Source organism: Notothenia rossii (assembly GCF_949606895.1).
Source record: "Notothenia rossii genome assembly, chromosome: 6".
Taxonomy (NCBI): domain Eukaryota; kingdom Metazoa; phylum Chordata; class Actinopteri; order Perciformes; family Nototheniidae; genus Notothenia; species Notothenia rossii.
The window spans coordinates 5,231,319-5,246,734 of NC_136909.1; the positions used below are offsets into that span (position 1 = coordinate 5,231,319).

Below are 15,416 nucleotides of genomic sequence, written 5' to 3' on the forward strand. Positions count from 1 at the left end.
CAATCCTAATTCTCAAAAAAAGACACAATTTCATTCTGTATTTAAAAATGAAGCCTCGCAATTGGTAATGCACAAGTATAATTTTCACCCTCTGTCCACTTGATGTGTATCTATAGACAAGTCAAGGTACTGTTTCTCACCGTCCCAAATAATACAAACATACACATATACTACATTGTTACTTGTTATAAATACATATACACACCTGAACACACACATACTCACATTCAACTTCTTTCTTTCTCAGCTTGAAGTGTTGCTAATCTACTTTTATTTTCACACTTTATTTAAGTAGCTTAAAGCCATTTTCTCCATCCAGTCCATTGTTTTAGTCATCAAAATACGATTTTAGACAAATTCACTCACATAATTTGTAATACAGGAAGGTCTGTTTTATTTGTATTTCTCTGTCAGCTTGACGTGTTGCTATGTTTCGGCTTTGTACACTTATTATCTAAGAAGTTTAATGTACCTTTCTCAATCTAAATTCTCAAGAAAAACACGATTTCATTCTGTATTTAAAATGTACGTTAAATGCATAATTTTCTTCCTCTGTCAGCTTGATGTGTTACTATTTTTTGGCTTTGGACATTAGTCTAAATTTGTTTAAAGTACCTAAAAAACTATTTTATTCAAATTAGCTAACACAATTTCTAATACAGGACATTCTGCTTTATGTTTCTTTCTCTGTCAGCTTGATGTGTTGCTATTTGTTGGCTTTGGACACTTTATCCAATCATCTCAAAGTACGTAAAACACGATTTTATTCTGTATATTAAAATGAACTCGCACAATTTGAAATACAGGAGTTTCTGCATCCTTCCCTTTCTTTGTCAACTTGATGTTTTGCTATTTAATCTCCTTGGCCTATATCTAAGTAGGTTAAAGTCCCCTTCTCAACCGGTCCATCAGGGGGCAGCAGCGTCTCGTTTCCCCGGATTCAGCCTCCTTGAAGCGGCTTGGCGAGCAGTGCGAGGTGCGGCAGAGAAAAACACTGACACCATCGCTAGCTAACAGCTAGTGCGGCTTCTTTTTTTTTATCTCTGTTTTCTTATCAAAACCCTCCATTGGATGCAGATTTTGTAATTCATCGCGGTGTTTAAGTAGTTTATTAGATTGTGGGAATTATCTTTAAGCAGCTAAATTAAAAACAGGGTCACTGAAGAGCATCTGTACCCTTTAGTCGGAGAAGCTAGGTAGCTAATGCTAGGCTAACATCCATCAAAACGTGCTAACCTAGATTTCACAGGTTTATTTGAACACCAAATCTACCATGGCTGATGTGGACAAACTCAACATCGACAGTATCATCCAGCGACTTTTAGAAGGTAAGGACATATTGACATGTAATTTGTTAACGTGTTTTGGTTGATATAGCCGTAGGATTTTAACCTAACTCCACTGAAAAATGGGCCAGTTTCATTTTATTGTATTTTGTGTAAAAAAAAACAAGAAACACTTTAATAATTTGGGCTTTTTAAACGTGTTTTATAAGTATCTGTAATTCGGCTTTAAGTTGTTAGCATTATTTAAATGTATTTCCTTTTTATTGCTTACATTACACTCTCAATAACCACTGATGTATGAAGAGAAACACCGTTCATTCCTATGGGAGTTAATCAGTGGCGGATGAAGCCCAAAATAGAGTATATTATTATTACTATATATAGAGAGAGATCATTATTTCATAACAATACTGCGCATAATTATATTTAAATATTCTTCTTTTTTTTGTAATAGTATACTGTCTGTTGGTCGTTTTCTTTAGCATATCTATATTTCATGCAAGTTATTTTCTATATCTTAATGTTTTAAGATAAGATATACTTTATTCATCCCATGCACAATAGCATAAGGCATTGCACATGAGTGAGAAGTAATTAAATACAAATAAAGATTATTAATATATACATATGAGCACTAGAAGATAAACAAAACAATAAATAGAAATATATTTAATATCTTATAATAATTTTTTCATTATTGTTTTGGTAGTTTTTCTTACAATTGATATATTTTAACTGTGTATATGTAGGCAAATTCCTATATTTCTGCTCATCCGGGTCCTTTTGCTTACAGAGCATGCGCACTAGAATTTTCCCTTAAGTCCCGCCTCCAATCTCCCGCTCCTCTGTCAAATGAAGAGGAGAGATGGAGAGAGAAAATATCTCTAGATTCAGTTTTTTAGCTTAATTTCACAACTTTTAAACCCTAATGATTAAAATCAAGGATATGCAAGTGTTCGTGCTGGGTAGTTTGTTTAGCTACAAAATAAAAAAACCGCGGATTTACAGGCGTTTTATTCCCAATATAAGTCAATGTCAAAAGTCTTTTTGGGCCAAAATGACGTCATGGCAGCTGTAGTACCACCGTTTGGCCACTACGGAAATTTGCTTCAGCCAACGGTGCACTTCTTGTTTTTAATATCTTGTGAATGACCTAGCAGTCACCTTTTTTCTTTTGGGTTTGTTGTCATTTCAAGGCTTTTTTTGGATCCAGATTGAAGATTTTAATGTACAGAAAGGGCACAAAACATCCAACACACACTGTATTTATCACACACAAATATCAGAATACCTTTTTGCATTTGTTCCAGCAAAAAAAGAACCAAAGACAGCTTAATATTACCTTAAAAGCATGCATTAAAAAATATTAAATATACAACATTTGAAAAAGAAACATTACATAATTAAAAAAAAATACACATCCTGTAACAGTTCTGAGATTTAGCAGCCAGGTATATAAACAAAGATTCATGTTTCAAAGGTTTTATTGTCATATGCACATACAGTGGAGAAATGGCTATTAAAATATGACCTGAGCTCTTGCAGCATGTAATAAAATAAAAAGTAGTTGTGCCAAAAGTCTATACACTACCATTGTGCTGCTGTGCACTTGTGTTGAACATCCGTTGCATACAGTCTTTATGCATCTTGTGCTCACTTTACCTGATTTGTTTGGGTGTGTTTTGTTGCTGGTGCAGTCAGAGGAGCGAAGCCGGGGAAGAATGTGCAGCTGCAGGAGAACGAGATCCGTGGATTGTGCCTGAAATCCCGGGAGATTTTCCTCAGTCAGCCAATCCTGCTGGAGCTGGAGGCCCCGCTCAAGATCTGTGGTGAGAGACGCCGCTATTTATCACAAAATAATAGTACTACAAATCTCCCTCTAACTAAATTACAAATGAATTCCTTATAATATAAAGTGTTAACTGTCATTGTATTGTGCATTATTTGCATAACAATAACGTCTTCCTCTCTTTTTATATCATGCAACTAACTTATTGTTACATTTTGATATAAGATCATTTGTAAACTGTTTGTTTTTTCAGCTTTATAACTTAATATTTTCATGTTTGTTTTTTTCGTTATATTTTGTGTTATCTTTGAAGCTAATCAGTTATTGTTACTAAGCCAAACATAGGCTTATGTAGATTACAAAAATCATTATGTTGCTTTAACAATCAACATTTAAATTACCTATTAAAGGATGTTAAATTAAATTGCCAGTAATTAGTTATCTTGTGTAGTTTACACTGCCATTTAGTCCGGCAGTGGCTCAGTCAGTAGGGGCTTGGACTGTGAGCCGTAGGGTTGCCGGTTCATGTCCCCGAAGAGACCTAAATATGGAGTGTGGACTGCTACTTTGAGAGGTCCAAGTTCACCTCCAGCCCTGCTGTGGTGCCCTTGAGCAAGGCACCGGACAACCCCCTTCGTCTTTCAGAGGCTAGGCAAGAATCCTTCATTTCATTTGGAGAACGAATAATTGAACAGGCTAGCAAGTGTGCAGGTGTGTGTCATATGAGAAGCCCCGCTTCCGCCAAAGATTTAGGAAATAGGTCCGTGCGCAAAGCATTGAGGGGATTTTAAGACCGCGAAGGATACACCGGTGCATCCTCGAAATTTCCCGCAACAAAGGATTCAGTCCTCGGTAGAATTCCAAGCATCCTGGACATTGGAACAGTCCTTCAGCGGGACTCGATAACATAGCATCCTTGAAATAGTGGGTCAGGAGGATCCTTCCTCGACATTGAGAAACACCCAGTGACTCTAAATGGGGCCTTAATTCCCTTTATCCCTCAGGCGATATCCACGGGCAGTACTATGACCTGCTGCGGCTGTTTGAGTACGGCGGCTTCCCCCCCGAGAGCAACTACCTGTTCCTGGGGGACTACGTGGACCGGGGGAAGCAGTCTCTGGAGACCATCTGCCTGCTGCTGGCCTACAAAATCAAATACCCCGAGAACTTCTTCCTGCTGAGGGGGAACCACGAGTGTGCTTCAATCAACAGAATATATGGCTTCTATGACGAGTGTGAGTCTCCTCGGAGGACGTTGGCATTTTATTTTGTAGTCAACATATTTAAACTGTTTAAAATAGTTGCATTTAAACATTTTCTTTAGGATAAATGTGCTTTTTTTTGTAGCGTGAAATGGCCTGATGCAGGATTAAGATACTTGCCCTATTTGTTCCTTTTCTATCAATGTTTTAAGGGCATTTTGGGAATTTCTTTGGATAATTGTTGCCCTTTCTCCCCCTTTAATTTCTGAAGCGGATTGTCGTAGTTCTAATTTTATATAATTTCTGTGTTTTGTCTCTTGTATTTCATACTGTGTGGCTAAAGCACACTTTAAAGTCTGCTTCGAATCAGAAGTCCCTTATTCATCCCACAGCAGGGACATTTACACGGTTACGGCAAAGTGACAGTGATGAACAGCATGATAAGTAACATACTAGAGAGGCAAACACACACTTACAAAGAAAAACAAATAAGTACACAACCATGAACAGAAATAAGATGCAGAGGTGTTTGGTGATTGTTCGCTAGACTATCACAGCTCGTGAAAAGAAACAGAACAGAACAATTGAAAACACAAAAAAATGTAAAAAACCTTCATGATAAGGCGAAATGTATCATGTTGACGTTTTTTAATGTTATCGCTAGGCTTTGTTTTAGGATTCTAAGAAGATCTCTAAGGTTTACACTTGGAAATGTATTTTTATAAAATGTTGTATTCATTTATTATTTCTTCTTGCTCTTTAGGTAAAAGAAGGTACAACATCAAGCTCTGGAAGACCTTCACAGATTGTTTTAACTGCCTCCCCATTTCCGCCATTGTTGATGAGAAGATCTTCTGCTGCCACGGAGGTGGGTTTGAATTTTTATTGGAAGTCAAATCAATATTTAAGCTCTAGCAATATTTAATGGATATTGCTTTTACACAAGGAACTACAGCACGGTCACATGACTTCACGTCACCACCGCTAAGCTAAAGTCGTCCCATTAGGCAACCGCTGTTTTTACATTTACCAGTGGCCTACTTACTGACATGTTTATATATAGAATTTTAAATATCTTCAGCTTGTTTTAACCCCAGACTTTATTTCAGGCTTACAATCAAAAACTCATTAACTTCAAGACAAGGAAAACTCATTTCCAGGATTTAGGACTCCAAAGCACCTTTGCCCCTCATGTTTGTCCTCGAGATAATGTGTTTGCAGTTTCAGTTTCAGGTTCAGGTTATTTATTTGTACCTGTAGTTAGATTCAGTTTGCAGGTAAAAGATAAGGGAATGCCAGCAAATACAATGACGGCTTCAAAAAACTTTTCAAAGTTTTACGGGCCGTGGTTTGCAATTCGCTCAGCCAATCAGAAATTGGTACTTTTTTCTCCCCAGGAAAGTCCCACCTCTCTAGCAGGCACTAAAAATGTGGGTAAAAGTTCACTGAACTAAGTTCTCTTTTTGGTGTGAACGCAAAATTCCAGGCACTAACGGAACTGAACGGGAAAAGTACTCCGGTGTGAAAGCGCCTAATGGATCAGAACAAAAAGAGAGAATCTTTGTTCCTGAAACTTTCAGTCTCTTTACACAGAGGGGACACATGTTGATGTAGAAGAGACATGGAGAAGAGGGGACACATGTTGATGTAGAAGAGACATGGAGAAGAGGGGACAGATGTTGATATAGAAGAGACATGAAGAAGAGGGGACACATGTTGATGTAGAAGAGACATGGAGAAGAGGGGACACATGTTGATGTAGAAGAGACATGGAGAAGAGGGGACACATGTTGATGTAGAAGAGACATGAAGAAGAGGGGACACATGTTGATGTAGAAGAGACATGAAGAAGAGGGGACACATGTTGATGTAGAAGAGACATGAAGAAGAGGGGACACATGTTGATGTAGAAGAGACATGGAGAAGAGGGGACACATGTTGATGTAGAAGAGACATGGAGAAGAGGGGACACATGTTGATGTAGAAGAGACATGGAGAAGAGGGGACACATGTTGATGTAGAAGAGACATGGAGAAGAGGGGACACATGTTGATGTAGAAGAGACATGGAGAAGAGGGGACACATGGTGATGTAGAAGAGACATGAAGAAGAGGGGACACATGTTGATGTAGAAGAGACATGAAGGAAAGGGGACACATGTTGATGTAGAAGAGACATGAAGAAGAGGGGACACATGTTGATGTAGAAGAGACATGTAGAAGAGGGGACACATGTTGATGTAGAAGAGACATGAAGAAGAGGGGACACATGTTGATGTAGAAGAGATATGGAGAAGAGAGGACACATGTTGATGTAGAAGAGACATGAAGAAGTGGGGACACATGTTGATGTAGAGGAGACATGAAGAAGAGGGGACACATGTTGATGTAGAAGAGACATGAAGGAGAGGGGACACATGTTGATGTAGAAGAGACATGAAGAAGAGGGGACACATGTTGATGTAGAAGAGACATGAAGAAGAGGGGACACATGTTGATGTAGAAGAGACATGAAGAAGAGGGGACACATGTTGATGTAGAAGAGACATGAAGGAGAGGGGACACATGTTGATGTAGAAGAGACATGGAGAAGAGGGGACACATGTTGATGTAGAAGGGACATGAAGAAGAGGGGACACATGTTGATGTAGAAGGGACATGGAGAAGAGGGGACACATGTTGATGTAGAAGAGACATGAAGAAGAGGGGACACATGTTGATGTAGAAGAGACATGTAGAAGAGGGGACACATGTTGATGTAGAAGAGACATGAAGAAGAGGGGACACATGTTGATGTAGAAGAGACATGGAGAAGAGAGGACACATGTTGATGTAGAAGAGACATGAAGAAGAGGGGACACATGTTGATGTAGAAGAGACATGAAGAAGAGGGGACACATGTTGATGTAGAAGAGACATGAAGAAGAGGAGACACATGTTGATGTAGAAGAGACATGAAGAAGAGGGGACACATGTTGATGTAGAAGAGACATGGAGAAGAGGGGACACATGTTGATGTAGAAGAGACATGAAGAAGAGGGGACACATGTTGATTTAGAAGAGACATGAAGAAGAGGGGACACATGTTGATGTAGAAGAGACATGAAGAAGAGGAGACACATGTTGATGTAGAAGAGACATGAAGAAGAGGGGACACATGTTGATGTAGAAGAGACATGAAGGAGAGGGGACACATGTTGATGTAGAAGAGACATGGAGAAGAGGGGACACATGTTGATGTAGAAGAGACATGGAGAAGAGGGGACACATGTTGATGTAGAAGAGACATGAAGGAGAGGGGACACATGTTGATGTAGAAGAGACATGGAGAAGAGGGGACACATGTTGATGTAGAAGAGACATGGAGAAGAGGGGACACATGTTGATGTAGAAGAGACATGGAGAAGAGGGGACACATGTTGATGTAGAAGAGACATGGAGAAGAGGGGACACATGTTGATGTAGAAGAGACATGAAGGAGAGGGGACACATGTTGATGTAGAAGAGACATGAAGGAGAGGGGACACATGTTGATGTAGAAGAGACATGAAGAAGAGGGGACACATGTTGATGTAGAAGAGACATGAAGAAGAGGGGACACATGTTGATGTAGAAGAGACATGAAGAAGAGGGGACACATGTTGATGTAGAAGAGACATGAAGAAGAGGGGACACATGCTGATGTAGAAGAGACATGAAGAAGAGGGGACAGATGTTGATGTAGAAGAGACATGAAGAAGGGGGGACAGATGTTGATGTAGAAGAGACATGAAGAAGAGGGGACACATGTTGATGTAGAAGAGACATGAAGAAGAGGGGACACATGTTGATGTAGAAGAGACATGAAGAAGAGGGGACAGATGTTGATGTAGAAGAGACATGAAGAAGAGGGGACACATGTTGATGTAGAAGAGACATGAAGAAGAGGGGACACATGTTGATGTAGAAGAGACATGAAGAAGAGGGGACACATGTTGATGTAGAAGAGACATGAAGAAGAGGGGACACATGTTGATGTAGAAGAGACATGAAGGAGAGGGGACACATGTTGATGTAGAAGAGACATGAAGAAGAGGGGACACATGTTGATGTAGAAGAGACATCACATCTACAAACACGATCAATCCATTCTAGTGTCTCCCCTGACGTAGGCCTCTCCCATGTGATGGTTATTGACCGCTGTGTGTATCTGTCCGTTCCTCCTGCTGCGTGTAGGCCTGTCACCTGACCTGCAGTCCATGGAGCAGATCCGACGCATCATGCGCCCGACGGACGTGCCGGACCAGGGTCTGCTGTGCGACCTGCTGTGGTCCGACCCCGATAAAGATGTTCTGGGCTGGGGGGAGAACGACCGGGGCGTCTCCTTCACCTTCGGATCAGAGGTGGTGGCCAAGTTCCTGCACAAGCACGACCTGGATCTCATCTGCCGCGCGCATCAGGTAACATCAGAATCAAAGCCAACTTGATCGTCAATCTTTCAGTTTGTGTGTACAGACCAAGAGATCAAATAACGTTTCCACAATCCCGAATACAAAAATATAAATATATATAAAAATATGTGGTAATACTTTATATTAAGGTACATGTTCACCATCAACTAGTCGTTAATAAACATGCATATTAGCAGCATATGGGCTCTTTATTAGTCCTTATAAAACACTTATTAATGCCTTGTTCTACATGACCTTATTTGTGTGTGTGTGTGTGTGTGTGTGTGTGTGTGCGCTCTCAAACATGACGTGGTTGGTCTCTGAACATCAAACAGAGCAGAGAACTGGCACAGCTCTGAAGGGAGGTCACATGACCCTCTCTGACCTCACAGAGATAAGAAATAACTTTATTACTGCGGCAGGAAAGCCTTGTGACGGAGGCTGCTCAGAAACTACAACAGGAGAGGAATAACAACCAATAGAGATATACATATAAGGCGTATAAGAACTCATTCTAACATTAGGGCAAAATGGAATAGCATATAAGAAGTAGAGCTAACACCAGTGCCAAATGCTACATCAACAATACAAGTGAAATACTTTTAGTCAGATAAATCAACGAAATTAGAATTAAAAAAAATATATTATGACAGTGTTTAAAAAGTAATGCTAACACCAGTGCAAAAATAAAAAAGCGTTAGATGTATTTAGTAAAGTACAACACATATAATAGAATAGTCAAAGTGTTAACTATAACCTATGAAAGATAAGTACTGATGTGATTGATTTTATAAAATAAGTAGAAAAACAATGCATTTAGTAAAATAAAGCATCTTAGATTAAAAGGAAATAGTAAAATAAGTTTCATAAAAATTGAACTTAAATAGAAAAGTAAATTATATAAAATAAGAATTAAAAAATATATTTATTTAAGAATAATAATTACACTGAAAAACAGTGGTTATCACACAAATAAAAGTATTATATTAAGTGTTTATTTATAAGATAAGAAGCATTTCGTAAAATAAAATGCAACGACAGAATAATTAAAAAAATTAATTCAACCAGTGGATTAAGATTTATTTATTAGAACAAATACTCCAAAATACAAACAATATATTTATTAAATATAGTATATCAATAAACCTTGTGACTTCTTGCATGAGTCTAGAAGGTGCTAACAGAAGTATTTAGTCTTATTTGAACTAAACGGTGACGCCTGAAGACAAAGAGCCGGAGGAACCTCTGAAGAGTAGACATGATTACATTTGTGACACAGATGAAATGTTGTAATTGTGTCGATCTTGTGACCCAGACCTCGAGACTTCTCCTGACGCTCAATAACAAAACGTCTTTTCAATGACCCGTTTGAAACCTTCTCTCTTTCGCAGGTCGTGGAGGACGGCTACGAGTTCTTTGCGAAGCGTCAGCTGGTCACTTTGTTCTCGGCGCCAAACTACTGCGGAGAGTTCGATAACGCTGGCGCCATGATGAGTGTGGACGAGACGCTCATGTGCTCCTTTCAGGTGAGCTTTGTTTACCACCTGAACACGGTGACATCACTATGTGACACTCGTGCTCGAATAGAGTTTTTCCCGCACTATATTTTTTTGTTTACCGGTGTTTTGCTCTGTTGGAGAAGCCTGTGACGCAAGATTTTCATCGACATAACTACACTGTAGCTATAGGCGCATTCACACCGCAGTACTTTTCCCACAAAGGTTCATGAGAACTTAGTTCATCAGAACTCTTTAGTTCTGATGAACTAAGTACAGATCGCGTTCCCACCGGAATAAGTCCCTGGGGGTGGATTAGGCAAATGAAGCCGCTGACGTCACTTCTTCTTCTTCTGCTTTGGGTTTACTGGCAGGCCACAAACAACTTCACAGCGTATACTGCCGCCCAAAATCCCCGGCCTGAAGTCCCCGGTTGTTGTGGACTGGCTTCAGTAGAAGCTGCTGGGACTCCCAGCAGCTTCTACTGAAGCCTTCCGAGTAAATCGCCAGAACGCCGACACCTCCTCATCTCCACCGCTCCTATGTTTTATTTTGTGTTGCCATAAGCTAGTCTCTCTGCATTTCTGCACTGGGCTAATGCTAATGCTAATAATGCTAATGCTAATAAAATGGTGGCTTCACAACACTTTTTTTGAGTTTTACGGGGCGTGGTTTGCAATCCGCCCAGCCAATCAGAAATATAGCTCTTTTCTCCCAAGAGAGCCGCATGAGAGTCCCTGCTCTCTAGCAGGGACGGAAAAGGGGGTAAAAAGGTTCTCTTGAACTAATTTTAGTTCCGGCTCTTTTTGGTGTGAACGCGACATTTCGGAACTATATCGGAACTAAAGTGGGAAAAGTACTCCGGTGTGAACGCGGCTTATGTTCGTTTGACAAATAAAGAGCCTTGAATAGAGTGGTGCAGTGACGAGTCTTAAAACCAGGAAGTGAGTCAGCGTTTCACCACTTCCTGTTCCCTCGTTTCAGAGCCAATGGGATCACTCCATAGGGTTTTGGAAAATATCTGAACTAAGGTCTTTGGTTGAGACACATTTAAGAGACGGATCACGTTTTGTTCTACGACATTAAATACCAGGGTTCTTACGGTCATTAAAAACCTGGAATAGTCATGGAAATTCAAAATGCTAATTCCAGGCCCTGAAAAAGTTATGGAAAACAATATTTTTCACAAAGTTTTGGAAAATTCATGGAAATGTAACTAAAGTTGCATCAAATATAATTTATATTTTATCTAATTGCCGAAATAGTGATACTATAATGATAATAAATACTGTATGGTAATGAAATGAGGTATTTTGCTGGTGAGAGATTGTAGTTGCTTTAGCCTGTAGGAGCAAGTAAGCCTACTATTGGGTTTGTTTTAGATCGGCACAACATTTTTCAGACCTTATTTTCCTGTTCCATGTTAAAATAAACAACTTTCAGTGGTACCGCTGAGAAGAGTAATTTTTTTGTTCATGGAAAATGAGGTAAAGGTCCTGGAGAAGTCATTAAAAATCATTGGTGAAAAAGTGCATGAACCCTGAAATCCATCAGCAGTGACCCCACTGGTGATTTCTGAAGAGTTTCCGTGTCTGAAAAACGATGGTTGTTACCAAGTGGCTGAATAGGACTACAGAAGTTGTGGAGGCCGTTGTACGTCATTACACCGAACACGTAAACACTCCCGCTAAGCTAGTTTGCCCTGTTCTGCTTGAAAGCAAGTCCCTGCCTCCTGCAAAGTGTTCAAACAAACGCTTCAACTTGCACCATTTAGAATCTGTGTGTTTGAATATGGATCTGAAGTGTACGTAGAAGTCGTGCTGCTGGACTCGGCTGTAGTTCCTTTATAGCATGACGTTAGCATTTTGCTTCTGGCCATTAGATTTATGATTCTAAAGGTAGGGTAGACGTGTGGAGATTATCCGGCTGAACAAAACGTGCATTTATCAAACGGGCTCGTTTTCCACAGACCTTATTTCGAGCTATTTTCCAAAATCCTATGGAAAAATCCCGTTGCTTTTTTGTCGAGGGAACCAGCAGCTTACTTTCGGGTAAATGCGTCATCCCTGCCCCACTCTATTGGCTAGCGATACAACACATTGGCAGGTTATGGGCTAAGAGTGTTAAAATAAAGGGATAGCAAAGTGTATTCACTTCAACCTAAATGCATCTTTCAGAATTCTGCTAGATCAGAAATCCTTTGAGTCCCAAGGGAGAAATAATAAAGAGCAAGCTAACTTATTAAATATAAAAATAAAAATCACACATTAGTAATACTGCAGAGTTTTGTCTAAACCGGGTACGTGATTTATTAGAAGAAATGTCCGAATTGGTCAAAGAAATTAAATAAAGACGCAAAATTAGGAGACAACATATCGGATGATTGTGACTGCAGGTAAAACATTAATTTAAGAAATACTTCAATGTCTTGTTTTAACAATTTAACATTACATTTACTGGTTTTTATGAATTGAAAATAGTGAGAACCCAAAATGTTTTCTTTGAATCTCTTAATTTCTTATTGATTTGTCTTTTCGCTGTCGGTAGAGGGTATTAAAGGCTATAAAACCATCAACATTTTTAGAAATAAGGTCAAATTTTAGACGAAGATTAAGAGACGTCAGTTCATCTGTGACTGCAGTTAGAACATTAATAAAAAGCTACCTCATTGTAGTCTCATTTTTATCTATTTACCATTAAAGAAAATAATGAAAATGTCCCAAATGTTCTCTATAGCCACTTTCACACCAAGTACTTAGCCGGGACTTGTTCCCCCTGAACTCTTTAGTCCCTCGAACTGTCCTAGTAGATCGCGTTCTCACCGGAATAAGTCCTTGAGGGAGGATTAGGCAAATGAAGCCACTGGTCACTTCTTCTTCTTCTTCTGCTTTGGGTTTACTGGCAGGCCGCAAACAACTTCACGGCGTATACTGCCACCCGCTGTACAAGAGGCGTCTGTTCATCTTCCTCAGACATGATGGAGTTGACTGAAGTTGTGGTTTTTGTGCTCATGTTCTACAGCTTGGGTTTCCACCGCTCCCATGTTTTCTTTTGTGTTGCCATAAGTTAGCCTCTCTCCGTTGATGCGCTGGGCTAATGCTAATAATGCTAACGCGAGCAAATAAAATGGCGGCTTCACAAAAGTTTTCAGAGTTTTACGGGGCGTGGTTTGCAATTCGCCCAGCCAATCAGATATTGTTAGCGTGGCCGACACACCCACGAACAATTTCCTCCCCAGGAAAGTACCACCTCTCTAGCAGGTACAATCTGGGGGACTAGTTCCAGATCCTTTTTGGTGTGAAACCAAATCTCCCCCACATCGGCCTAGTTCAGGGGGAAAGCGCTATATGAATCTCAAACTGTGCAGGGTAAAAGCTGGATCACCTGCAGAAGAAAGACTTCCTCTCAATTAGGGCTTCACGATTTAGGGAAATAATCTAATTGCGATTTTTCAGAGAAATATTGCGATTGTGATTCGATTTTGTGATATTTGTTTTTAAGCGACCCAACGGAAGTTTATTGTAAAATGCGGCCATATCTCCGGCTAGGAAGGTCGTATCAACATGCTCCCGTCTCTAGCACCCCCGCAGCCCGAGCTTCGAGTGAAAGAACTAAACTTACATAACATTTCCGTTGGGTTGCTTTAAAGTCAAGCTTCAGTTTAAGATTCACCCTGTAATAGAAACATGTGATGGAGCATTACTAACCTGACTCAGATGGTTTCACCAAACCATCTAGGAAAGCTCCACTGGAAGCCGTTTGAAAAGGGCAGGCACTTTCAAAAATACTTGGCAGGTGATTGGATCAATCTGTCTATCACCTTCTATCATGGGCCACTTCTGATTGGTTAACAATGGCTGGTACATGTGGAGCACAGCACTTCTGATTGGTGTGGATGACCGACACAAGAAGAACGGATTAATCGTTCAGACCTACTCTCTAACAGCGTTTTTATCTCTATTTTCTATAGATTTTGAAACCAGCTGAGAAGAAGAAGCCCAACGGCAGCCGTCCCGTGACTCCCCCCCGCAACATGGTCACCAAGACCGCCAAGAAATGAGTGTTTTAGGGGGGAAGTGAGGAATTTAAAATGTCCAGAGCTTCACTCCTCTGTCCTGCTTTCGTCCTCTGCTTCTGAAGGAGTGGCTATCCTTCAGGCCGCCAATACTGAAAAGATGTTCACTCCTACCCGATGAAAGCAAAGTGTTTTGTTGTTTTGTCCACGGGGGTAAATTGATATGTCACCATGAAGAACCTCAGGTGTTTTGCACTCCATTTTGCAGCTAGTCTTTGCCACATATGACTGTTGGATCAGGAATATAACGATAACAATACGGCTACTTATGCACAGGAATGCCTTGTTTTGAAGCTGTGCACAATTTCTCCAGTTTCGTTCCTGTCTCGTTGATTTGTCATCTCTTTTCTCTCACTGTCGGTAAAGGGTATCAATGGCTGTAAAACCTACAAGGGGGGGGGGACGAGTCACAAACACCTGTTTACTTATGTTCTACTTTATTTACAGTTTGTTGGCGGTCAGTGTCGTATGATAGAGTTACACTGCTTCACCACATTTTTAAACAAGTCTCGTGCTAAACTAAAATTAATAAAGAAGCACTCTTGTAATGTCTAAATCTTTCTAATAAACTTTGAGTGTATTTTAGGGGGAATCTGGTGTCTGGTTGTCATTTGTTCCAATATATACTTTTTTTTGGTATCATATTCACAATACAAAAGCTCAACTACAGCTATTCATTGCATAAGAGCCCCTCAGGCAACACCCACAAGGGGGAGACAGACATTACTCTGCCAGTCTCACTATAATGCATAAAAAGTGCTGCAGGAACGTAATATATTTTTTTTAATGTACTGCTTTTCACAGTTTAATTTTCTTTAAGTATCTAAAGCTGTCAGATAAATGTAGGGTGAATTGTGTTTTAAATTCCTAATGTATTGATGAAAAAAATACAATTGCATAATTAAAAATGACATTACACAAAAAAAAAGTTTTAATAACTACATATTTTATTATGAACGTATTTTTTGTATATATTATTAATTTCATGTTTTTTTTTTATTGGTGTTTGACGTCATACGCTTGGAATTTGGATCCATTTGTTTCAAAAGATAAGATAGCATTTATTTATTAAAGTAGGAGGTTTTCGCACTTCCTTATAAGGAAACGCAGATTGTGTAATGGTGTCTGACGTCAGAGCA

The 15,416-nt window shown here is 39.7% G+C and overlaps 1 protein-coding gene across 2 annotated transcripts; it reads left to right on the top strand.

Moving 5' to 3' along the window:
* Nucleotides 1-902: 902 nt before the first annotated feature.
* ppp1cc (protein phosphatase 1, catalytic subunit, gamma isozyme) lies at nucleotides 903-14,869 on the top strand. Of its 2 annotated transcripts, none has more exons than XM_079690779.1 (7): nucleotides 903-1,327; nucleotides 2,974-3,115; nucleotides 4,080-4,310; nucleotides 5,041-5,145; nucleotides 8,492-8,715; nucleotides 10,098-10,232; nucleotides 14,173-14,869. In XM_079690779.1, the coding sequence occupies exons 1-7, from the start codon at nucleotides 1,274-1,276 to the stop codon at nucleotides 14,260-14,262; spliced, it is 981 nt and encodes a 326-aa protein (XP_079546905.1). In that variant the 5' UTR covers nucleotides 903-1,273; the 3' UTR covers nucleotides 14,263-14,869. The 2 variants fall into 2 exon arrangements, with proteins under 2 accessions (XP_079546905.1, XP_079546906.1); XM_079690780.1 differs by having other exon boundaries at nucleotides 904-1,328; nucleotides 2,984-3,115.
* The last annotated feature ends 547 nt before the right edge of the window (nucleotides 14,870-15,416 follow it).

Excerpts from the sequence above, each read along its gene's own strand:
- ppp1cc (XM_079690779.1), top strand. The coding sequence starts at position 1,274 with ATGGCTGATGTGGACAAACTCAACATCGACAGTATCATCCAGCGACTT. Across the intron at positions 3,116-4,079 it reads GGCCCCGCTCAAGATCTGTG|GCGATATCCACGGGCAGTAC; the intron begins GTGAGAGACGCC and ends TTTATCCCTCAG. Across the intron at positions 10,233-14,172 it reads CGCTCATGTGCTCCTTTCAG|ATTTTGAAACCAGCTGAGAA; the intron begins GTGAGCTTTGTT and ends TATTTTCTATAG.